This window comes from Hyla sarda, chromosome 2 (genome assembly GCF_029499605.1).
Source record: "Hyla sarda isolate aHylSar1 chromosome 2, aHylSar1.hap1, whole genome shotgun sequence".
NCBI lineage: Eukaryota > Metazoa > Chordata > Amphibia > Anura > Hylidae > Hyla > Hyla sarda.
Window position 1 is genome coordinate 142,580,576 of NC_079190.1, and position 26,825 is coordinate 142,607,400.

Here is a 26,825-nt window from a genome sequence, read left to right on the forward strand (position 1 = left end):
ATCAGGGCCCTTTGGTTTCTAGCTACGCCCCTGCCACCAACTTACATTAAAGGGAATCTGTCATCAGAATCACCTACACAAACCTATTGGTACAAGCTTGTAGTGTGGGTGACACTAATGACAACAGTACTTACCATTCTCAGATCCGTGCCTTCGTGTAGGCGATATTCCTGGTCTTATTAATATGCTAATGAGGTATCTTGGTGCATGGGGGCATTTTCAAGCTCTGGGTGCACTGTGACATCTGTCATTAGAGATCTGTCATTAGGATGATACTAATGACAGATTCCCTTTAAGCTGGCTAGAAGAAGTTTGCATTGCATGAGTGCAAGGGGCCCAGTATGGTGCACTAGCAAGATGTAGTGCCGCTGTAACAAGTTGACTGCTACATCTGTACAATTTACACAATTTTGACTGAAGTGAAAGATGGGCCAGCATCAGAGGAGAAAAATATATTAACGTGATAATTGAGACACAGAAAAAAATGGATATCGACTCAGGGTAATATAACCATAAAAGAACACCCCAACCCCCCACACCAGCAGTTCTGCCAATCCCACCCGCACCCCATTTCTTGTAATGTGTTGACGCCACAGGCACCAGGAAGCAGCAGTTAGGGGCTGTGAACACGAGACGGTGGACAGGCAGTTACGGGTGATCGAGCAGTGAGTATTGTCATTCTGCACAGCGTCAGAAGAAGAGAGCGGAGGTGCTGGTGATCTGATTGGTCTGGTTACCCAATCAGATCACGCATCTGGGTGCCTGCTGGCCGGGTTGTCTAGATGTATAGTGCGATCTCTCTGGATAACGTGAGATCACTCTGTAACTTCTTGCAGCAGGCATTGTGGGAGTGTATTGCTGCAGGGGAAGCTAAGAACATCCAGCTTGGGGTCTCACGCTGGCGCGAGACAACGTTATGTAATGTCTATAGCAGCATTACTAAGAGATAAAAATAATTAATCCTATTTTGAATTTTTTTTACATCTAATACCATAAAATGAAACAAAAAATAATAAATGTGGGCCCAGGTGATTGGTTCTCTTTAGGCTAGGTTTTCACACAGGTTTTTTTCTGGTGATTTTTTTTAAATCTGCCACTGCAGTTTTTGAACCAAAGCCAGAAGTGTATTCAAATGGAATAGGAAATATAAAGAAAGGACTTAACTTCTCCTTCCTACTGGATCCACTTCTGACTTTGGCTCAAAAACGGCAGTGGCAGTTTTCCAAAAAATGTGTGTGGGAACATAGCCTAAGGGTACATTCACAGGAGCGTACCCACAGTGTATTTTACACTACAGATCTGCTGACGAAGGACCGCTGTATGGTGGCTTTACATGTGCCTGCTCAGAGCGGCAATATGCTGCTACGAGCAGACACACTGCGATGTGTGAGTTGCCGCGCATGTGCGGTGTAATCACACGCATCGCGGCCGCTCCCCCTGCTCCATGAGCTAAGCCGAGAGCTGCCGTGATGTGCGAGTATATTGCGCATGCACGCTGCGACTCGCACATCGCAGTTTGTCTGCTCGTAGCAACGTATTGCCGCCCCGAGCAGGCACATGTAAAGCCACCAAGCAGGGGTCCTTCAGCAGTGGATCTGCAGCATAAAATACGCTGTGGGCACGCTTAAAGAGGAATTTGCAATGAATTAGTCAAATTCGTGGGCAGAGCAACGGAAACATTGAACACAGCTGAAAGGTTATCCTTGCTGCAAAACAATTAAATGAATTCTGAAGATAGTACTCTACCTGTATGGGTTCTTCTATGTGCCTTCAGGTGAGAACTTTTTGTATAGACCTTGTTACATCCTTCAAAATCACACCTGTGTATTCTCCTCCTCCTGGAGTCTGGAGATTCTGATCTTCGCTGTCGTCTTGTGCTTTCAATACTAAATGGTGAGACTGAGCTGCAAAATAGCAAATGCAAAAACTGAAAAAAAGATCCATGAAAAAAGTGCAAACAACACATGAAGTACCCTAAAACTGCAAATGGATCTTTTCTAATTCTATCAACCATTTAAAAAAATATATATATAATAGGTGAAACTGAAAAAGGCGGCGCTCGAATCCCAAAAGCAATTGGAAGTAGAAGAGGTATGTACTCACCCGGTGTATGTGGGAGGTCACAAGGCAGTGATCCCCCACTAACACCTAGAGTCCTCTTGTCGCTTATACACTGAAACGATTTCCGTCATATAGACATCCCTTAGGGAGGGCGCAGGGTGAGCCGGAATCACAGTACCGTGGTCCGTGTATAGGAAAAAGACAAATAGAAAAAACAGCGCTTGGAGACAGTTCAAAACATGATAACAGTCAAACCATATTGTGGTAGATGCAAGAAAATTGTCTCCTTAGATGGACTCCGATGTGAGGACAACCGCTTGTCAATACGGGCGCTGTACCTCGTCCCCTCCCGTCGGGAGGGGACGAGGTACAGCGCCCGTATTGACAAGCGGTTGTCCTCACCTCGGAGTCCATCTAAGGGGACAATTTTCTCGCATCTACCACAATATGGTTTGACTGTTATCATGTTTTGAACTGTCTCCGAGCGCTGGTTTTTCTATTTGTCATCAATCATTTCAAAGACTCTTTCCTTCAGATGTTGTTATATATAATTTACCATACAAGATGAGGTCATCTTGTGGGATGTTTGTTATACAGAGATATTATCAGTGAGCTGATGATATATGTAGGAAAAACAATGACTTTATTTTAAACCTAATTTGCTCTAAGTGTCACTTCTAAACAGTTATGTATATGTGTTTTCCCTGTAGATCCCTGTCAAAAGCAAATCTGTAGAACTTTTGGAATCACTAAGCTGTAGTAAGGCTAAGTTTCCACTTGGATTTTTTTCTGGCAGTTTTTGGATATCTGCCACTGCAGTTTTTTAGCCGAAGTCAGACGTGGATCCATAAGGGAGGAGAAGTTTAAGTCCTTCCTTTATATGTCCTATTCCTTTTTAATACATTTCTGGCTTTGGCTCAAAAACTGAAGTGGCAGTATTCCAAAAACTGCCAGAAAAAACAACCAAGTGGAAACTTAGCCTAAAACACATATATTGACCAGAACATGATAGCAACATAATAGGAAAAAAATGCTGAAATGCATTTTAATTTGTTATACCGGCACATTTTTCTATGCTTGTCTTGGTATTCCAGCCAATCTAATTTTTCCTATTCTTTATTTAATCCTCACAATATAACCATGATGGAAATTTTCATCATGTAGCAGCAAATCACAGCCACCCATGACACGCATTGTCGCCATAGGGGACGGGAGGGTTAAACACATAGATGATGCACAAGAATATACTACATCTCGTGAAGTCACAACAGATCAATACAAATCTCATTAAATGTAAATCTTTGCAATGATTTTCTTGGCATTTAGTCTGCTTTTTTTCCTTTTCATTTTAAAATCTATCTATCTATCTATATATATATATATATATATATATATATATATATATATATATATATATATATATATATATAATAGAAGGAGAGCAGCACCTTAGAAAAGCAAGGATCGGTGCACGCAGAGTCCAGACCTGGGTCAGGGATCCATATGTAAGCAGAAATTGGAAATATCCGCAGCACACTGAATAGTAAAATCCAAACAAGTTTTATTCCATCACAATGAGGGTGTCCAGAACAACGTTTCAACCAGCTCCCTGGTCTATCTATCTATATATAAATAAATATATATATACATACAACTCTGCATGTGTGTGTGTGTGTGTGTGTATGTTGCAGCATTACTTCCAAACGGCTGAAGATATTTCGATAAAACTTGGTACACACGTTACTTGTATGTCAACTACAAACATAGGAGATATAAATTAACCCTAACCCACCCCCAAACTTAGTACTCATGTTACTTTTATGTCAAATAAAAATAAATTTTAGTTAAATTAACCCTAACCTACCCCCTTACGTGATGGCTGGGGTTTTTGTTGTAAGTCCCATGCAAGTATATAGGACTTCCAGTACCTTACTCCAAGCGCTGTTCTGGATCTTCTGGTGAGTGTGCTAGTCCAACCACACCCCTCCCGCATGCCACAATGCAACTGGCAAAGCCCCATACACCATTTAAGCCACACCCCTTTTGTTTTCCACCCTTTTTGTGCATTGATCCGGCTTGCAAGTCATGCCCACTCCCACAAAACCACGCCTTCTTAAATTTTTGGCCTACAGTCTCTTCATCCCAACTCCGCCCCACCTGAGGACAGGATATGAAGATGAGATATAAGGAAAGGATAGGCGGGCAGAGATGAGGACAGAATATGAGGACGGGACATGAGGACGGGATATGAGGACGGGATATTAGGACAAGATATGAGGACAAGATATGAGGACAAGATATGAGGACAAGATATGAGATCAGGATATGAGGGCGGGATATGAGGACGGGATATGAGGACAAGATATGAGGACAAGATATGAGGACAAGATATGAGGACAAGATATGAGGACAAGATATGAGGACAAGATATGGGGACAAGATATGGGGACAAGATATGGGGACAAGATATGAGATCAGGATATGAGGACGGGAAATGAGGGCGGGATATGAGGGCGGGATATGAGGGCGGGATATGAGGGCGGGATATGAGGTCGGGATATGAAGATGGGATATGAGGTCGGGATATAAGGGCAGGATATGAGGATAACAAGGATTAGGTAGGGAAAAAAGGGCAACGCCAGGTACTCAGCTAGTAAAAAATAAAAAAGAATACCAGAAGCAATGTTTTTTTTTCTTGTTTTTTTCCCCCCCAAAATGAAACATAGTTTAGGCATTTTATTCTGGTGTTTTCCCACAGGCTGCTGTCTAGAACTTAAAACGTGAAAATGACTGTTAAAAATGGTTAACCCCCCAAAAAAGAATGTGTAAAATGAATAGTATTTTTGTAAGCAAAGGACGCAATATACCAATAAAGTACTGTTATTAATTATTCTCCAGATAAGCAATCCACAAACTTGCAGTAATATGTAAACCACAGGATCCTCCTTGTGATCACACTGTCTATGGGCTCTCACTCCTGATGCACTCTTACAAACTATGTAGCTTCAAGTCATCCACACCATACCTTGGTCCAGCTTCCAGCCAACTCGCATAACCTTGTTGGACAAGTATAAGTATAGGCCACATTCCCACTCTGGCCAATGACATTATTCTTATACCTCATACAGTCTAATCACATGCTCCCGATATAATGCAAAATACTGTTCCTATATAGACTCAGCTGTATCCACACCTACATCAGTGTTGTGCTCCTCATGGGCCAAACAAATGCCGGCACATCCACATGCGAGCTAGGAGGTAGGTAACTATATAATTGCCTGGCAGCTCTATACCCCAGACCACACAGTGTAGGACACAGCATAACACAATATATACATATAAATAATACCTAAATATTTTTTTTTAAGTGGCATACATATGGTCAATTTAGTAAAGGGCAGAATATGATGCTTACCCCTCCCTTACAGATCACCCATTGATATCATTACTAGTAATCAGTCAACCTTCTTATCTTGGCAAACACTTCATGTTATCAGATTCTCCTGCAGTGAAGCCAATAGAACCTTCTGTTCCCAGCAGGGAATGCCAAAGATTCATCATATAACTCCAAGCTGGCCTCTGTTTTTGCAATACTACCCTTGTAGCAAATTTATTGTCATATCTATTTGATGTTATTTCATTCAGGATACATTTCCTTTCTTTTTGCTCAGATCTAATCAGAACCAATAACATATTGAGCAATTGAAAGCTAAACTAATAGTAGCCTCCAAAAATTATTCACATATTATAAACATAAACATATACTGTTAAGTGAAAAACGGATTTACACAGATAGCATTGACATGTCTAGGCAATTTCCTGTAAAACATTAAAGAAGTTATTGCTGTAAGGTATGTTCTTGAAGAGACTTGTAAAATGTGTTCTTCATATAAAAAATAAAAAAAATTATATGATACTGAACAGTCTATAGGAATTGAATTAAATTAGAGCCCAGCGGTACCACATACTGTACCTTGTAGCAAATAAACTACCTGCAGTGTTCCCAGTAATATGGAAACATATATACATATATGAAGCTGGCTGTAAGTGGGTTTTCCAGGATAAAGTGGCATAAAGGAATTTTATAATAAGGCGTTTTATAATTCTAATCCATGTGTTTTCCTTTTTTAACAAAAATAAGATTTGATCTTATAGAGTACCTGTTATTTTAATTTTGAGATGTCACAGAAACAAGCCAAAAGGTTTTGATCGATCAGGGTCTGCGTGTCCAGACCCCTGCAATTATTAGAACGATCAGAGAGAAACATACACAAACTTTTTTTTTTTTATATATATATCAACTGGCTCCAGAAAGTTAAACAGATTTGTAAATGACTTCTATTAAAAAACCTTAATCCTTCCAATAATTATCAGCTGCTGAAGTTGAGTTGTTCTTTTCTGTCTGGCAACAGTGCTCTCTGCTGAACTTCAGCAGCTCATAAGTACTGAAAAGATTAAGAATTTTTAATAGAAGTTTTTTACAGATTTAAGAATTTGTTTAACTTTCTGGAGCCAGTTGATATATATATATATATATATATATATATATAAGTTTTTTTTCCCCCCTGGATAACCCCTTTAAAAGAAAGGGGATAAGATGTTTGATCGCAGGGGTCCTACCGCTCCCCCTCCCATAGACTTGCATTGAGGGGGTGGGGCGTTATGTCACAATGGGGTGGGGTCGTGATGTCACAATATTCCGGCCCCATGGTCGTCACGCTAGACACTCGAGTCTCCAGCACTCCGGAGAGCTCACAAAGGTGAGTACGCAATGACAGACTGCGGGGTCCACGGCGGCAGGACCCCCGCGAACATACATCTTATATCCTATCCCTTGGATAGGGGATAAGATGCATTGGGGCTGGAGTACCCCTTTTAGGGCAGCACTCCCTGGCTCACTGAGCTATACATCCAATTGCAATAGACAGGCTCTATTATAAGTTTATGGAACCCATCTAGTGCAATGGGACAGAGATCACTGAGATCTGGTGAGTAAAGCGCACAGCTGCTTGCTTCTTCCCATTCATTCTAATTATCGGTGGAGTCTGGACATCCAGTACTTGACCTATCAACACCTTTGACTTATCTCTGTGAAAAAAATGCAGGTAAATGCCAGGTACACTTTAACCCCTTAACGACAATGGACATAAATGTATGTCATGGTGCCGTGGTACTTAACGCACCATGACGTACATTTACGCGCTGCCATGACCGGCAGCCAGGGACCCGCTGGTAATGGTGGACATCCGCGATCATGCGGATGTCCGCCATTAACCCCTCAGATGCCGTGATAAATACAGATCATGGCATTTGCGGCAGTGCGGTACTTTGAATGGATGATCGGATCGCCCGCAGCGCTGCCGCAGGGGTTCCGATCATCCAGCATGGCAGTCGGAGGTCCCCTCACCTGGCTCTGGCCATCTCCCGGGGTCTTCTGCTCTGGTCTGAGATCGAGCAGACCAGAGGATTACTGATAATACTGATCAGTGCTATGGCCTATACATAGCACTGAACAGTATTAGCAATCAAATAATTGCTATAAATAGTACCCTATGGGGACTATTAAAGTGTAAAAATGAAAGTAAAAGAATGTCAAATAAAAAGTAAACAAATGTGAAAAATCCCCTCCTCAATAAAAAAGTAAAACGTCAGTTTTTCCCATTTTACCCCCCAAAAAGTGTAAAAAAAATAATTAATACACATATTAAGTATCGCTGCGTGTATAAAAGTCTGAACTATTAAAATATATTGTTAATTATTCTGTACTGTGAACCGCGTAAACGTAAAAAATTGCTGCTTTTTTGTCACATTTTATTCCCAGAAAAATTTATAAAAAGTAAAAGCTAAGCAAAAGTGGTATTGATGAAAACAACAGATCATGGTGCAAAAAATGAGCCCTCATACCGCCCCATATACGGAAAAATTAGAAAGTTATAGGTGGTCAAAATAGGGCAATTTCAAACATATTAATTTTGTTAAAATGGTCTGAGATTTTTTTTAAGCGGTACAATTATAGAAAAGCATATAACATGGGTATCATTTTAATCATATTGACCCACAGAATAAAGAAAACATGTAATTTTTACCGGAAAGTGTACAGCGTGAAAACAAAACCTTCCAAAATTTGCTAAATTGCGGTTTTCTTTTCAATTTTCCCACATAAATAATATTTGTTTGGTTGCGCCGTACATTTTATGCTAAAATTTGTGATGTCATTACAAAGTACAATTGGTGACGCAAAAAAAAGCCCTCATATGGGTATGTGGATAGAAACATAAAACAGTTACGATTTTTAGAAGGCGAGGAGGAAAAAACGAAAATGCAAAAATAAAATTGGTCTGGTCCATAAGGCCAAAATGGGCCTGGTTCTTAAGGGGTTAAGTAAAGTCAAAGTAACTTATTGTCCCTCTATTTGGGCATTTATCTGTTTTAGCAAAAAAAAAATCATAATAAACTGTACTATGTATACATAAAGAACATTTTCCTCTAAAATTAAAAAAGAAAAGAAAAAGCTACAAAAGCTGTTTTTTTATATTTGTTTTTCTGAAGTTTTACATTGTAACAAATTTCTTGTCATCTAGCTTTCCTAGGAAAAAAAACTATGGACCAAATAAAGAGTTATATTTAAATGTTTTGCATTTTCTTCTAAACTGCCTCTACTTAAAATGCTGTAAAGCACTATCTTCATATTACTGATACACAATGGAGTTTGCACCATGTGTTCATAAATGTAGCCACTATGGGGAGCATTTGTTCCCCCACAGCAGTAGAAGCATGTGCTCCTTCCATCTGTTTATATGAATATTAAATACTATCCATTTCTTGTCAAACTAATCTAATATAGGCTGTGATCCATTTGTCATTGGTGCAGTGTTACTATTCGACTGAATATTCTGTATTCATCACCTTCCTGTAAAATTGAATTATTAGCGAAGAAAATGCAGTTAGAAAGTGAGACTCCTCTAGAATCCCATCTGACATACATATTAAATTTTGTAAGTTGTAAAGAAAAGTATGCCATCAAGTAAACAGAAAATAAGCAAGCAAGCACTTTACGGACCTGTGCAATGCTTAAAACTAGTTATTTAACAGAAAGTTGTCCTATTTCATATGCCCTATTCAGGAATATGGACATCATAGAGGGTGACCCTCCTCAGGCCGGTACGCCAATCTGAATAAGTTTCATATATTACTACATGTGTTAGCACTGGCTGCTTGTTTCTTTCTGGACACCAAAAAAAAATAAAAATAATTGAGTCAATTCAAAAATATATCCCGTATATACTCGAGTATAAGCCGACCCGAATATAAGCCGAGGCCCCTAATTTCACCCCAAAATCCCAGGAAAAGTTATTGACTCGAGTATAAGCCTAGGGTGGGAAATACATCATCCCCCCTGTCATCATCCCCCCTTCATCATCACCGCCTGTCATCATCACCGCCTGTCATCATCCCCTTGTCATCATCCCACCCCCCCTTCATCATCCCCTTGTCATCATCCCACACCCCCTTCATCATCCCCTTGTCATCATCCCACACCCCCCTTCATCATCCCCTTGTCATAATCCTGCGTTGCCTTGACGACGTAGAGGGACGTTGGTAATGAACGTCCCTCTGCGTCGTCGTCAAGGCAACGTGACTATTCCGGGCCCGAAGCGCGGAGAAGAGGCCCCCCGGTGAAGATGGCAGCCCGGAACCACTATCCCACTGGACGACCTCCCCACCGGACAGTGCACTCTAACGTCCCGCCGAGCGGAGGTGAGTACAGAACTAAAAGGGGTGAGGAGGGGGGGGGGCTGGATGATGTCGAAGGCCGCAGTGGTCTTCAACCTGCGGACCTCCAGAGGTTTCAAAACTACAACTCCCAGCAAGCCCGGACAGCCGATGGCTGCCCAGGCTTGCTGGGAGTTGTAGTTTTGAAACATCTGGAGGTCCGCAGGTTGAAGACCACTGAGGGCGGAGAGTTCACTCGAGTATAAGCCGAGAGGGGTGTTTTCAGCACGAAAAATCGTGCTGAAAAAAGTGCTGAAAAACTCGGCTTATACTCGAGTATATACGGTATATAAAAAAAGGTATATGTACATTTAATCAAAAATATAAAAACCAAAAGTAATGAAAGAGGAATACACACACCACAAAAAAAAGAGACAATATATCTGGGACCTGCATATACAGTAGTGATGGTAAAATGACAGTATTAAAATATAATTGCACTCAAATCAATATAAACAAAGGCAATACAGAGAACAGTGAGGGAACATTAGAGACTAGTATTCAATGCAGCAATGGCTACTAACTAGTTACTGCATGCAATACCTAGTTAGTAGCCATTGCTGCATTGTATACGAGACTCTTATGTTCCCTCACTCTTCTCTGTATTGCCTTTATTTATATTGATTTGAGTACCGTTATATTTTGATACTGCCCTTTTACTATTTCCATCCACAGACCAATATGAGGGCTTGTTTTTTGTGCGACCAATTGTACTTTGTAATGGCACCTCCCATTTTACCATAAAATGCACTGCGAACACAAAAAATTGGTATACGTATAAGGAAATTTAAATGAAAAACCCAATTTAGCAAATTTTTGAGGGTTTTGTTGTAACGCTGAAACCCTGGTGTCCCGATCAGCTGAGAGGACGGGCTGAGGGCCCTTACCTGCCTCCTTGCTGTCCAAGCGATGATCTGATACTACAGCCAGCCATGGCAGGATGGAGCAGCAGAGCACCAATAACACTGATCAATGATTTGCTATGGCATAGCATTGAACAGTGTATGCAACCTGAAGATTGCATGTAATGGACCCCTATGGAGACAAAAACATTTTTTATAATTACAAAATAAAATTGGTTGCACAAAAAACAAGCCCTCATATTGGTATGTAGGTGAAAAATTGAAAGAGTTATGATTTTTAGAAGGGGAGTTGAAAAAAAATAGGGTGGTGCAAAAAGGGCAAAAAGGGCAAAAAGGGCAAAAATGGCCCGCTCCTCAAGAGGTGGAAAACATAATTTTTTTTTTATCAACTGGTGCCAGGAAGGTAAACAGATTTGTAAATTACTTCTATTAAAAAATCTTAATCCTTCCAGTACTTATCAGCTGCTGTATGCTACAGAGAAAGTTATTTTCTTTTTGAATTTCTTTTCTATCTGACTACAGTGCTCTCTGCTGACACCTCTGTCTGTGTCAGAAACTGTCCAGAGCAGGAGAGGTTTGTTAAGGGGATTTGTTCCTGATTTGGACAGTTCCTAAAATAGACAGAGGTGTCAGCAAAGAACTTCCTGTGGAGCATACAGCAGCTGATAAGTACTGGAAGGCTAAAGATTTTTAAATAGAAGTAATTTACACATCTGTTTAACTTTCTGGTACCAGTTAATAAAAAAAAAAAATGTTTTCTGCTGGAGTACCCCTTTAATGTGACCTAGAACGTGAACAATTCAAATGCAAAACAGAATTAAATCTTTAAAGAGGCACACCGCCCCTAGACATCTTGTCCCCTATCCAATGTCTGATCGTGGGGGTCCCATCATGGCCACGCCCATTCATGCCGTCACGCCATGCCCCCTCAATACAAGTCTATGGGAGGGGGCGTGACTGTGACATCATGAGCCTCCAGCGCTGCATCGCTAGTCATCTGAACTTCGCTCCGTGCACCAGATGACTGGGGTGCCGCAGCAGAGATTGTGGGGGGGGTCCCAGCGGCAGGCCCCCCCGCAATCAGACATCTTATCCCCTTATCCTTTGGATAGGGGATAAGATGTCTTGGGGGCAAAGTACCCCTATAAGGAAGAAAAAAACACCTCAAAATAACCTGGCTGCAGTGTGCAAACCCTCTTATAACTGATAGGGATGTGGCAGTGTTCAGAATTAACCAGTCACATTCAAACTCATGTTAACGGGGTACTCCGATGGAAAACAATTTTCTTAAATACACTGGTGCCAAAAAGCTAAACAGATTTGTAAATAGCTTCTATTTGAAAATCTTAATCCTTCCAGTACTTAGCTGCTGTATGCTTCACAGGCAGTTCTTTTCTTTTTGAATTTATTTTCTGTCTGACCACAGTGCTCTCTACTGACACCTCTGTCCATATCAGGAACTGTCCAGCGTAGGAGCAAATCCCCATAGCAAACCTATGCTTCTCTGGACAGTTCCTGACATGGACAGAGGTGTCAGCAGAGAGCACTGTGGTCAGACTAAAAAGAATTCTAGAATGAAATAAAACTTTCTGTGGAGAAAACAGCAGCTGATAAGTACTGGAAGGATTGCGATTTTTAAATAGAAGTAATTTACAAGTCTGTTTGGCACAAGTTAATTAAAAAAACATTTTTTCCACTGGAGTACCCCTTTAAATAGAAGTCATTACACACCAATCATCATTTAACCCCTTAAGGACACAGCCCATTTTGACCTTAAGCACACAGCCAATTTTATTTTTGCGTTTTTGTTTTTTCCTCCTCACCTTCTAAAATTCATAATTCTTTTATATTTCCATTCCCAGACCCATATGAGGGCTTGTTTTTTGCATGACTAGATGTACTTTGTAAAATGTAGGGAGGCAGCTGCAACCGAAAATGTGATTGTATGGAATTCACTGCCAGATGAGTACTCACGCCAAGGTTGTGTAACCCATACAACCTTATTTACATATAAAAGAGGTGTATATATGGATATATATACTGATTGCATATTTTCTCAAATCTGGGCTTATATAGTTAGTTAAATACTAAATAGTTGTAAATAAATTGATTTATGTGTTGGTGGTATAAGGTGAAAGAAAGAAAAGGATGTGATATATATATATATATATATATATATATATATATCCAGGTATATCACCTGAGTATATGTGTATGTAGAAAATGTGTATAAATATTAAGTAGAAATTACAATAAGTGATTGGGTGATGTGAGTGGATAGTGTATGGGTGGTAAATAAGTGATTTAGGAAAATTCAATATATTTCAATATTTATTTATAATATAATGACTATCTACCCCTGCAGGGCCCTTGCATAAGGTAGAATAGTACAATTGATAGTAAAATAGTTTAAAAAGTATAACTTTTAATTAAAAATAATAATAAAGCTTCTAAAACTTATACATATATATATATATATATATATATATATATATATACACAGGTGTATATATATATATATATATGGAAACCAGCTATTGTTCGCTTTCCAGGATAAAAGGCAATAGTATTGGATAACCTTGCAGTATTATAGTGTGTATCCGGTTTGTGACGATAGTTTAGCGTTCAATTGTTAGTATCACAATGGTTGTGGTAAAACGTGGATACCGGTATCCTTAAATAAATTGTTTTTATAGCATATATTCCTATGGACGTAGGTGGTATATTGCAATTATGTATCCATATGATGGTGCACAGCACCACTTACCGATCCTCCTAGCGGTAATCCTAGGCACACAGTCAGGCTGGCGCGGCTTGCATCCGGCTCTAGGTTGGTAGATGCCTGTCTGGAGGATAAGCCGCAAAGCAGCTACGTGGGTTCCCGTGATGCCGGACTGGCACGGCTGGCGTCCGGCCGATGGAAACTGTCCGGGCTGAGCGGGTGTCCACGGAAGCGGTGGTAAAATAGAGGCTCAGTAGTGGATGCTGGCAATGGATACTGGCGGTGCCCTCGTGTGCTGATGCGCACGTATTGTAGTGGGCCCCAGTCCTAGGGTCTCCAGAGGTTGCAAATCATAAAGTGCGTTCCTGGCTTTTGATCAAGGTCTCTGTATCAGACTGCTGGTAAAAGGTGGGTGGGCTAGACGCATTTCGAGACACGCTTCAGTCTCTTTTTCAATAGCTATGTTGGTTTGTCTATTATATGAGGATTATATAGTCACAGCATCTCTGCAATTAGTAAATTGGCTGGGTTATGGTTGAAATCAGTACTGAATCTCCTTCAGGACATGAGATCTGGATGGTTCTGGATTTTTCATGAAATATATGGATAGTGGATCAAATACAAAATATATAAAATGAAAAAGAGCATATAAGCATATTTGACCATACAATTATTGCATAGCACGGGAAAATTTCATCTTGAGGATTACTGTGTGCAAAATTATGTGTGAGACTTATATATGTTTGAGCATGTATGTGTTTGTATTGTAGTCCGAGTCAAAGAGTGATGTTTATTGAATGAACCACTAAATGTGTATAATAATTTCAAAAGTATAATTCACTACTGATCCTCTATTTTACCACCGCTTCCGTGGACACCCGCTCAGCCCGGACAGTTTCCATCGGCCGGACGCCAGCCGTGCCAGTCCGGCATCACGGGAACCCACGTAGCTGCTTTGCGGCTTATCCTCCAGACAGGCATCTACCAACCTAGAGCCGGATGCAAGCCGCGCCAGCCTGACTGTGTGCCTAGGATTACCGCTAGGAGGATCGGTAAGTGGTGCTGTGCACCATCATATGGATACATAATTGCAATATACCACCTACGTCCATAGGAATATATGCTATAAAAACAATTTATTTAAGGATACCGGTATCCACGTTTTACCACAACCATTGTGATACTAACAATTGAACGCTAAACTATCGTCACAAACCGGATACACACTATAATACTGCAAGGTTATCCAATACTATTGCCTTTTATCCTGGAAAGCGAACAATTGCTGGTTTCCATATATATATATACACCTGTATATATATATATATATATATATATATATATATATATATATATATATATGTATATATGTGTATAAGTTTTATAAGCTTTATTATTATTTTTTTTTATTATTTTTAATTAAAAGTTAAACTTTTTAAACTATTTTACTATCAATTGTACTATTCTACCCTATGCAAGGGCCCTGCAGGGGTAGATAGTCATTATATTATAAATAAATATTGAAATATATTGAATTCTCCTAAATCACTTATTTACCACCCATACACTATCCACTCACATCACCCAATCACTTATTGTAATTTCTACTTAATACTTATACACATTTTCTACATACACATAAAATCAGGTGATATACCTGGATATATCACATCCTTTTCTTTCTTTCACCTTATACCACCAACACATAAATCAATTTATTTACAACTATTTAGTATTTAACTAACTATATAAGCCCAGATTTGAGAAAATATGCAATCAGTATATATATCCATATATACACCTCTTTTATAGATGTACTTTGTAATGACATCACTCATTTTAGCCTAAAATGTAAGGTTAACCCCCAAAAATATTTTTTGTGTGTAAGGAAATGTAAACGAAAATCTAATTTTGCTAATTTGGGGGGGGGTTTCTTTTTTCGCTCTGTACACTTTGCGGTAAACATTACATGTTTTCTTTATTCTCTGGGTCAAAACGATTAAAATGATACCCATGGTTACATACTTTTCTATTATTGCACTTCTGTTAAAAAATCTCAAACTTTTTTTTCACAAAATCAGTATGTTTAAAATTGCCCTATTTTGACCACCTCTAACTTTCCTATTTTTCCGTACACCACATTTCCATATATATGACTTTTTTGATCGTTTTATATAAAAAAAAAAAATTGCAGTTTGATGTGATAAAAAAGCAGTCATTTCTTACTTTTCTTTTTTTTTTTTTTACGTTAATGCCGTTCGTCGTACGGGATCATTAACATTATATATTTATAGTTCGGACATTTACTCACACGGCGATACCAAATATGTTTATTATTTATCGTATTTTTACGCTTTTTTGTATTAATATGGGGAAATGGGGCGATTTAAAACTTTATTGGGGGAAGGGATTTTTCACTTTTTTTAAAACTTTTTTTTTACATTTATTTTACACTTTTTTAGTCCCCATAGAGGACTACTTATAGCAATCATTAGATTGCTTATACTGTTCAGTGCTATGCATAGGGCATAGCACTGATCAGTATTATAGTCAATCTTCTGCTCTGGTCTGCTGAATGGCAGATCAGTGCAGAAGACCCCGGAAGACGAACGGAGGCAGGTGAGGGGACCTCCGTCCACAGTCTTGGCTGATCTGATCCGCGCAGCAGTGCCACGGACGATCAGATCAGCCATTATAAATATTGCACTGCCGCATTTGCCATGATCTGTATTGATCATGGCATCTGGGTGGTTAATGGCAGACATCAGCGCGATCGCTGGGAATGAAGCGAGCGCATCTCCAGCACTAGCATCACAGCTGCGCTGTAAATGTAAGTGAAACTGTGCAGCGCCGTACATTTACGGCGCATGTTGTTAAGGGGTTAAGGAGACTGAGTAATCATAAATAAAGTTCAGTTGTTCTAGTAGGATTTTCCGTACATTTGCTTAGTTTCATCTCAGAGCGATTGTCGGCAGAGAGCTTCCAAAGCATCAGGGGGATCTCATTTTTGAAAGATATCAGTTAGGAGAAAGGTGCAAAAAACTTTGCAAAGCATTAGATATACAATGGAACAGAGTCATCAACAAGTGGAGAAAAAATGACAGAGATATAAAAAATTGGAGGTCCCTCCAAAAAAGATAAAGAAAGAAGAAGAGGAAAATAAGAAAACTGGCCAGGAAGGCTTCCAAGAAGCCTACTGCTACATTAAATAATCCATCTCTGGATAATCCATTTCTGATGAAGGAAAGCGTTACTTTCTGAAACGCGTTAGTTGCTTTTTGGCTTAGCGCTCTCCCTGTAGTAGTGACATCACTCGCAGCGCTAGGTCACAGCACTCCGTAATCCACAAACAGTACAGCAAGCTGGTGAAACGCCACCGGCTGGGGCAGATCTCCTGGCTAATAGGCTGACTGGAACCACGGACTTCTGTAAACTACTCCAAGTAGAAAAAGCAAGTATAACAGGACAAGCTCCATACTATCAAGGACGCGGATTTACAGCTTTGCAGGATTTTTAAGTGGAGACAAGAACTTCCTTCTGGGCAGAGATTCTAAGTAAACTCCCCATCAGGATTTTAGTAAGTGAGCCTCTATTACTATTTACAGTTTTTATTATTAGAGCGCCGATACACATTTATATATATTGTATACCGCTCCATTTTTGGTGGTTTTAGCCGAGATCCACTTGTTGTATCTAGGCAGCTTGTACAGGATCTATTCAGCACAGGTGTTATCTTTCCATTTTGTTATACACATTAAATAAACTGCAAGAATTTCAGGCAAGTACTGGCTGAATGCTGCACTATGGGGTAGGGTGGCAAGATGGAAGCCTTTTCTTAACAAGAAAAACATCAAAACTCTGTTGAAGTTTGCAAAAACAAGTCCCCCAAAAGCACATGGGAAAATCTGTCTGATGAAACCAAGGTTAAACCTTTTGGCCATGATTCCTAAAGGTTAACAACAATGCACATCACCCAAAAAACACCATACCCAAAGTGAAGAATGGTGGTGCCAGTATCATGTTTTGAGGATGCTTTTTTTTCCAGCTAGAATGGAGGCCTGAGTCAGGGTGGATGGAATTATTCAGGATTTCAATACCAGGCAATTCTGACACAAAATCTTCAGGTGTCCATTAGAAAGCTGAAGATGAAGTTCAGCATGGCAATTACTCAAAGCACACATCCAAATCCACAAAAGCATGGCTTCACCAGAAGAAGATTAATGTTTTAAATGGCCTAGCCAGAGCCCAGACCTTAATCTAATTGAACATCTGTGGGGTGATCTGAAGAGGGCTGTGCGCAGGAGATGTCAATGTAATCTGACAGATTTGGAGCTTTTTTGCAAGGAAGAGTGGGCAAATACTGCAATATCAAGATGTGCCACACTAATAGACTCCGACCAAAAAGACTGAGTGATGTAATAAAATCAAAAGGTGCTCCAACAAAGTATTAGTTCAAGGGTGTGCACACTTATACAACCAGGTTATAGTGTGTTATTTTTATTTTTTTTTCTTTCTCCCTCAAAGATTGTTTTTTATGCAATTGAATTGCTCACATTATAGGTCACATTAAAAGGTGGAAAAAGTTCTGTCATTATTTATCTTTGTCTCATTCTTTAACATCACAAGAACTTGACATTTTAAAAAGTGTGTAGACTTTTTTTTATATCCACTGTACTTTAAAGTGCTTCTGTGACCTAGAGAGTTTTTTATCATTAACCCAGGCTGCAGGCAACATCTTTTTACTGTCTAGGCCAAGTGGGCATTTACTGTTTGGATGTCAGAAGTGGAGATGATGGCGGTGGAGACCGGGTGAACAGGAAACCAGTAGTGGCAGGGGAGCAGACCAGGCAAGTTTACCTGTTTGTTATGATCACAGCAGCCTGGGACAATGTTAAAAAAGAGTTTCAGGCCGGGAAACCCCTCTAAGCCTATATATTGCTTCCCCTGGCCATAGCAGCTGAGAGGGGAACAGAAGTAAGACCTGCTGTGATCAGATGACTGCTGATGCTTCATTTTAAAAAAGAAACAGTATTCATGTAACAAATGGGGCTTTTTCATGTGTCCACAATAACAACTACTTATAGTTCAAACACTAAAAAGGAAAGTGAAAATATTTTTTTCACTTTAGATCTCTTTTCTAATGACAGTATCAATTCCCATTACGGTTACTCCCTGGTCAGTACAGTCTCCAGTTCCCAAAGCCACAGAAAGCATCACTGTCTCAGTCGGAGAATTTGATACTCACTCTTGTACTGCCCGTGCTATGGAAAGAGCTGTAGATCCAGTTTCATTGACACTATCTAAGGTCACATTTGGCAGGTCGTCATCGTCACTATCACTTTTTATCTGTCTAGGAGACAATCCCCGGGGATCCACATGTGCTGATGAAAAAAAAAAAGAAATTGTAAATTTAAGGTGAGCTGCACCAGGTAAACAGGCTCTCAAGGTCATGACAGAATATTGTACAGTCAATTTTGAGATGGAACCTAAAACATATATGTATTATATGTATTAATGGAAGACAACAGAGCAAACAACATAATATATATATATATAACCTTATGTGATATTTTAATGTAAAAATATAGCAAAGCATCACATGTAAACCTGATCCAGCATCATAAAAAGAATTACTAGAAACCTAACACAAGAAATACAAAGGAACATCCTCTAGTGGGCACCATCTTCTCGGTTCTGAAGAGTTTTCACTTATAGTCCTGGGATGAAGACCTGAAAACTACATGAAATGTCATTGAACTAGTGCACACATCATAGGTAATGTACGTTTTTACCCAATGGTTTGTGCACAATCACACCAAAACTGTGCTATTCCAAGATGTGTGGACTCACCCTTAAATGGACACTGTCATTTTCCAAAACTTTTCATATTATGTAGATAATAACATTATATGTATACATTTACTTCTCATTACTAGGGGTCCCTCCACTGTCAAAAACACTGTGTTGTCCCTGTAGCTATTGTCTGTGTGTCTCAGCTGGGACAAAATACAGGAAGTAAAGGCGGGACAAGTAGGGCTCTGTGCATGCTCCCGGCTTGAAAATCATCCTGCTGTGTGAGCCAGGAACATGTCACAGAGCCTCAATGCACAGAGCCCTGCTTATCCTCACTGCCCAGAGCCCTGCTTGTCCTCAGTGTACAGAGTCCTGCTTGTCCTCACTGCCCAGAGCCCTTCTTGTCCTCAGTGTACAGAGTCCTGATTGTCCTCAGTGTACAGAGCCCTGCTTGTCCTCACTGCCCAGAGCCCTGCTTGTCCTCACTGTCCAGAGCCCTTCTTGTCCTCAGTGTACAGAGTCCTGCTTGTCCTTAATGTACAGAGCCCTGCTTGTCCTCACTGCCCAGAGCCCTGCTTGTCCTCAGTGTACAAAGTCCTGCTTGTCCTCAGGGCACAGAGCCCTGCTTGTCCTCAGGGCACAGAGCCCTGCTTGTCCTCAGGGCACAGAGCCCTGCTTGTCCTCAGGGCACAGAGCCCTGCTTGTCCTCAGGGCAAAGAGCCCTGCTTGTCCTCAGTGTACAGAGCCCTGCCTGTCCTCAATGCACAGAGCCATGCTTGTCCTCACTGCACAGAGCCCCGCTTGTCCTCAGTGTACAGAGCCCTGCTTGTCCTCAGTGCACAGAGCCCTGCTTGTCCCCAGTGCACAGAGCCCTGCTTGTCCCCAGTGCACAGAGCCCTGCTTGTCCTCACTGCACAGAGCCCTGCTTGTCCTCACTGCACAGAGCCCTGCTTGTCCTCACTGCACAGAGCCCTGCTTGTCCTCAGGGCACAGAGCCCTGCTTGTCCTCAGGGCAAAGAGCCCTGCTTGTCCTCAGGGCAAAGAGCCCTGCTTGTCCTCAATGCACAGAGCCCTGCTTGTCCTCACTGCACAGAGCCCCGCTTGTCCTCAGTGTACATAGCCCCGCTTGTCCTCAGTGCACAGAACCCTGCTTGTCCTCAGTGCACAGAGCCCTGCTTGTCCTCAGTGCACAGAGCCCTGCTTGTCCTCAGTGCACAGAGCCCTGCTTGTCCTCAGTGCACAGAGCCCTGCTTGTCCTCAGTGCACAGAGCCCTGTTTGTCCTCAGGGCACAGAGCCCTGCTTGTCCTCAGTGTACAGAGTCCTGCTTGTCCTCAGGGCACAGAGCCCTGCTCGTTCTCAGTGTACAGAGCCCTGCTCGTCCTCAGTGTACAGGGCCCTGCTTGTCCTCAGTGCATAGAGCCCTGCTTGTCCTCATTGCACAGAGCTCTGCTTGTCCTCGGTGCCCAGAGCCCTGCTTGTCCTCAGTGCCCAGAGCCCTGCTTGTCCTCACTGCACAGAGCCCTGCTTGTCCTCACTGCACAGAGCCCTGCTTGTCCTCACTGCACAGAGCCCTGCTTGTCCTCACTGCACAGAGCCCTGCTTGTCCTCACTGCACAGAGCCCTGCTTGTCCTCACTGCACAGAGCCCTGCTTGTCCTCACTGCACAGAGCCCTGCTTGTCCTCACTGCACAGAGCCCTGCTTGTCCTCACTGCACAGAGCCCTGCTTGTCCTCCGTGTACAGAGCCCTGCTTGTCCTCAGTGTACAGGACCCTGCTTGTCCTCAGTGCATACAGCCCTGCTTGTCCTCACTGCACAGAGCCCTGCTTGTCCTCAGTGCCCAGAGCCCTGCTTGTCCTCAGGTCCCAGAGCCCTGCTTGTCCTCACTGCACAGAGCCCTGCTTGTCCTCACTGCACAGAGCCCTGCTTGTCCTCACTGCACAGAGCCCTGCTGGTCCCCAGTGCACAGAGCCCTGCTGGTCCCCAGTGCACAGAGCCCTGCTTGTCCCCAGTGCACAGAGCCCTGCTTGTCCCCAGTGCCCTGCTTGTCCCCAGTGCACAGACCCCTATTCCCCAGTGCACAGAGCCCTGCTTGTCCTCACTGCACAGAGCCCTGCTTGTTCTCAGTGTACAGAGCCCTTCTTGCCCTCAGTATACAGGGCCCTGCTTGTCCTCACTGCACAGAGCCCTGCTTGTCCTCACTGCAGAGCTCTGCTTGTCCTCAATGCACAGAGCCCTGCTTGTCCTTACTACCCCTGTAGGTGTAAGTAGGTGGCTACTTGAAAGAAATGGGCTTTCCAGTATTTGAATGTGTTGTCTAGCACATAGGGGAGATTTATCAAAACATATGCAGTGGAAAAGTTGCCTAGGTGCCCATAGCAACCAATCAGATCGCTTCTTACATTTTGCAGAGACCTTGGTAAAATGAAAGTAGTAATCTTATTGGTTGCAATGGGCACCTGGGCAGCTTTTTCTCTGCACAGGTTTTGTTAAATCTCCCGTTAGGTTTTGAGTTTGTGGTAAGAAGTGGATGACTGCAGAATAATCATTGGATGAGACATAACGTCTTATATTGTTGTTACTCATTTAATGGTGATCTTATAGAGCTGCTAAGAATAGAAACCCTTAAATTACTACTGACTAGTTGTAATGTGCAAGCTGTGATGTTATAAATAAGAGATAGCATTATAATAAGAAAGTAAGATGCTGTGTTCTCCCTTGTGGCTATATTTAATGCCTCTGTGGTGTTTAAATGTAAATACATACTTCCTATACATAATCCTTACAAGCATGTTAAATGAAATACTCAGTGACCCATTGGAATTTAATGGAGTGTGTTTATGCATTATTGTAAAGAGCTGAAACATTTGTGAAAGCTTTTGATATCATGCCACTTAGGGTAATGCATGAATTAGTGTAAAATGCTGTGGTCTGAATAAAAATTAGCCTCAGTGAGATAACTGGCAAAACAATACCAATGCCATTAGCGGGCTCAGTCTTCTAAAAAATTCTCTTACATTCCGACACATTCAGAACTGCCACTGAATGCTAACACTATAACAAATGCCCTTTCAGTTTAGTGTAAAGTCTATTCCATTGAGCCATTGTTTTCCACACATCAATGTAATATATGACAGGAGGGTGGATTCTGCCATATATGATACTTCTACTTCTCTGGGATAAATGGCAGGGCAGGGAGTCAGATAGTGGAAGGGCTAAGGGGCATACAGAGAATATCCTTCCTGGGACAGCAGGACAGTGCCTGAAATTAGGGACTGTCCTACTGGATTCAGAATAGTTGTGAGGAATGACTATGGATGGAAACTACCAAAGTTACCATAGGGGATATCACCTAACTTTCCACTAACCTCAAATAAAATACACCTCTGCATTGTTATGGAGCATTACATTGTTCTACCACTGGTTTCCTGGTTAACGTTGCAGTGACTCTGGCTATGCTGCTGGACCCCCCGAGTCAGGTCAGGACTAAGGGTCTAGACAGATCAACACTCTGCAAGAAAATTACCCTCAGTAAAAATAGGGAAACCTTAGACTTAGGAATCTTTGCTTCAGAACTTATACTTATACTGGTAAAAGGAATCAGTTCTTTTTCTTTCCTGTCAAGAGACGCATACTTATAAAATGTTTCATCTGCCACAAAGCCGGTACCAGGGCTGTATATTGGTCAACTTTATAACTCATAACACACTGACTTTTGAACAATGCACTTGATCCTTGCATCTATGGTTTGAACAGAATATACTGTACTACAAAAATTTTGATCAGAGAAAACCAATGTGTCTAGTGCATCCATTACTCCTGCAGTCCGGGTCTGATTCTCTATTAGCAGCAGGTTCACACCATCACATCTCATTATTCACACGGTCAGGAGTCCATGCACATACTCCTTTTTTCAGGACAGAGCTGTCAGGATCGTACGACAACTCCCTCAATCAAGGTGTCCCCACATAACACTCATAGGGCAGGTGAGTTGTCCCTCATCCTGGTACTTTGTGACAGTCCAGCTACCAGGTTGTTTACAACAGACACAATTACATGACTTTAGTTTAAAGATCAGTCTCACTTTCTCCTACACTAAGCAATAGAAATGATGTGAAAAAGTTGCAATCAAATCCCAATTATAACTGTAATGTACAAATGCAAGTAGAATGGCTTATCCTACACTAAACCCCAGGGCACAGGAGAGCGTCCTTGGCATGCAGGTGACCAGTTATGCCTCACTACTACCTTACACACTCATTAGTTTTAGGAAGCCATAATACAGCACCAATAGCAGTCTATGGGCCATAGATCTATACATCAGTCATATTCCACAAAAAAAAAGTATATGTTACTCAGGACCTGATCCTGATCATGAACAAATATAGGTGCTAGACCAGTGTTTCTCCAGTGCAGTCCTCAAGTACCCCCAACAGGTCATGTTTTCAGGATTTCCTTAGTCTTTCACAGGTGATATAATGATGGTCAGTGAATCAGGCATCACCACAGTTATATCACCTGGGAAAGACTAAGAAAATCCTGAAAACATGACCTGTTGGGTTGTCATTCTGTGCTTTGGAGGGGCCGTGGCCTCCCTTGGCATGACTCTTCTTACTCCCTGAGTGCTGGGTCTTTTCATCCAATCATTGCAGGCTGCTCTGCAACCCCCTCTACTCTGCTGCATTTTGACATAACAGGAGTGAGCACAGAGGAAAGCTAGTCCCACTTTCACTTACTGAATTTCTATAAAAAGAGAATACAATTTTCTTATGATGTATTTAAGAAAGGTTAATGTTTTGCCAAGATGTACAACATATAAAAAGTTGATGTACCTGACAGTGCCCATTTTAGGCATATAGAGGTATTTATTATTGGATAAATGCAAAATCAAACATAACATTGAGGCATTCTCCTCTTGGTTTCCATATTGTTACCTAAACATAAATATGGTATTGCATATGGTAGTGTACAGTGACAAAATACAGTGGCATACAGAGCGTCTATCGCTCTGCAGTATAAAGCTATAGGGACACCATGTGCAAAAATTGCTACAGGCTCATGCAAGAAGCTCTGTCATATGTATGAGGCATAAGGGTCACAGTGACAATTTTGTAGTCCTGATAGGATGCTCAGGATGTATAGAGTTATAGGTCGAAAACAGTGCTGGAGGTGACAAAAAAAGTGAGTTTTAAAAAGACAAGAATATATATATACAACTGTAATTGTAATCTATGGAGGCCCCAAGCAAAAGGCCTGTAAGGTTCTGACGTGTCAGATGGTACTGAAACTGCTTTGTGAGCCCAGCAGTTGTGCAATGTCTTCTAGCTGATCAAGGGAAGCCTAAGAATAGCACGAGGAAAACAAGTGCCTCTGGGCTGCTGTGTTCTTTCTACAACCAGATTGGTGTATAGTAGGAATAGAACGGCAGAGCTCCATCCTTCTTTAGATGTAGAGCAATCAGCGGTGCAGTAAATGGAACCAATGGAGCTTTTTCTTCTTCTCAATGGATTGTTCAGAGCACAAAGCACATTCTCCTGCAAGGCTTCAAAGCATGAGTACCTAGTCTGTCACATCCCAATTTGCAGTCTTTTCCTCTCCTGTAGCTTGTTAATTTAAATCAAAGTGTAATGCTAATACCTGACTCGAGGACAGTAAACTGCAACCTAAGTGTCAGAAATAGATATTGAAATATGATAGACACAGACATGCTATAAATGCTGATTAACTAATAACTTTCCATAACAACATAAAGATCTGCATCAAACCCAGTGGTGTGCACTGTACCAATGAAGAAAGAGACAGAAAAGCCTTTCTATGACACATATAGCCTTGGGGTTCTGTCCTCCAATTGTGTTTCCTGTAACCTCTCAATGTGAAATAAAGGAGACAACATGTATATGTTAATAACTCCTCAAAGAAAAAGAAAGAAAGCGGAGCGCTCAACGTTCCAGGGCAGACAAATGACTTCAATAGGGTGATCCCAGGACCGGGCATGGATCCATACAGGGAGGTGGCAGCTGGTAACCGGGGGGGGGGGGAGCTCAGGCGTCAGGCCGCGGACCGTCCCACGCCCCTAGGCGCTTTGTCAGGCCGCTCAAGCGGCCTGACGAAGCGTCTAGGGCGTGGAACGGTCCGTGGCCCGACGCCTGAGCTCCCCCGGTTACCAGCTGCCGCCTCCCTGCATGGATCCATGCCCGGTCCTGGGATCACCCTATTGAAGTGATTTGTCTGCCTTGGAACGGTGAGCACTACGCGTTCTTTCTTTTTCTTTGTGGCGTTATTAAAATATCCTAATTTTCCAGCATGTAGCGCTCACCTGGTTTTCCATTACATGCACCTGAGATAGTCTCCCTTGAGGGATATACACAGCAACTATACTACGCGGTGGTGCTGGCATTTTTTCGTATCCATTGTGAATTGAGTGCAACATGTATATGTGTTTACAAATCGTTTATCTCTCCATTCATAATAAAATATGAAAATGATTTTAATAACTAAAAAAATGTCTTTTTATTTGAAATAATTTTTTTCTGTTCTTTATTTAAAAAACAGTTGTAGTTAAAATACTACCAATAATGCATAGATTATTGCGGTTTGAAATTAACATAGGATAGAAAAAAAATATGTATTAGTACTATACGTATTACTGCAGTTTGAGTAACAGAAGCCTACTGGGCAGATTATAGATGATGGAACTCCGCCTGCTGAATGTCCGTAGTGTGAACAAGCCCTTACAGACTTTATCATAGTTACATCTTCTTACATAAGCAGGAGCAAAGTTATACAGACTAGACCACAATTCAAGCTGGCAAATAAAACAAAAATTGTGATGGGTGTACCTGGAATAGATACCAGCTGTGGCCAACGAATCTCACTGACCCTAATATGGTCTGTAAGGTTCTTTATTGTTGTCTGTCATTTCAACAGGAAGAATAGTGTTGTATGTGCTATTTTTATATGACAGAATTTTAGTTGGATGCTCTGAATGGAGCCTCCAACATGGAAGTGAACACAGAAACACATTGATATGTTTGGATTGAAGAGAGGACAACATCTCTGATATTGAGTATATGAAATTATGTGGGAAGACTGCTTAATACACTATGTTAGCATGTTGGAGTGAAACAATTGTATGGAAGCCATCTGATTGTTAAGACAGAGATTTACACAGAGTACACCCCACACAACATGTAGACAAGTGTGATGCGGTTTTAGGAAGAAACTAGCTCAGTTTTTTTTTATTTTTATATAACCCCATTAAGAAAAAAGGCTGTTCGGTTGCTATGCAAGAATGATTGAGCTGTTTTAAAAAAAAAAAAAATAATTATTATTTTGGGAAGAACACTGCAATGTCTATATGTGGCAAGTTTATAGAAATGTATGTAAAGAGTATTTTCCAGTTGATCAGTGATATAATCTGTGGTGAATTTGAGCTCTGGAAACCCCCACAGCTCAGAGCAGTTGTAAAAAAAATATAGGGAAAAGTGCAAAATGCAGGGAAACATTAGTTAATACTGTGGAAAAAATAAGAAAACTACACTCCACTCTTAAATCAAAGCCATTGTCTATGGCTGTATGGAATGTTGGGATAGGTCAGAGACAACAGTAAAATAA

The 26,825-nt window shown here is 41.2% G+C and overlaps 1 protein-coding gene across 7 annotated transcripts in view; it reads right to left on the reverse strand.

Moving 5' to 3' along the window:
* Window positions 1-26,825, reverse strand: part of KLF12 (KLF transcription factor 12) — a 247,079-nt gene that overhangs the window by 36,619 nt on the left and 183,635 nt on the right. For all 7 annotated transcript variants that reach the window (XM_056555514.1, XM_056555515.1, XM_056555511.1 and 4 more), the window contains 2 exons: window positions 18,665-18,800; window positions 1,747-1,904 (listed from right to left, as the gene is read on the reverse strand). In XM_056555514.1, the coding sequence (XP_056411489.1) occupies window positions 1,747-1,904; window positions 18,665-18,800 (294 nt within the window). The remainder of the gene's footprint in view (window positions 1-1,746; window positions 1,905-18,664; window positions 18,801-26,825) is intronic.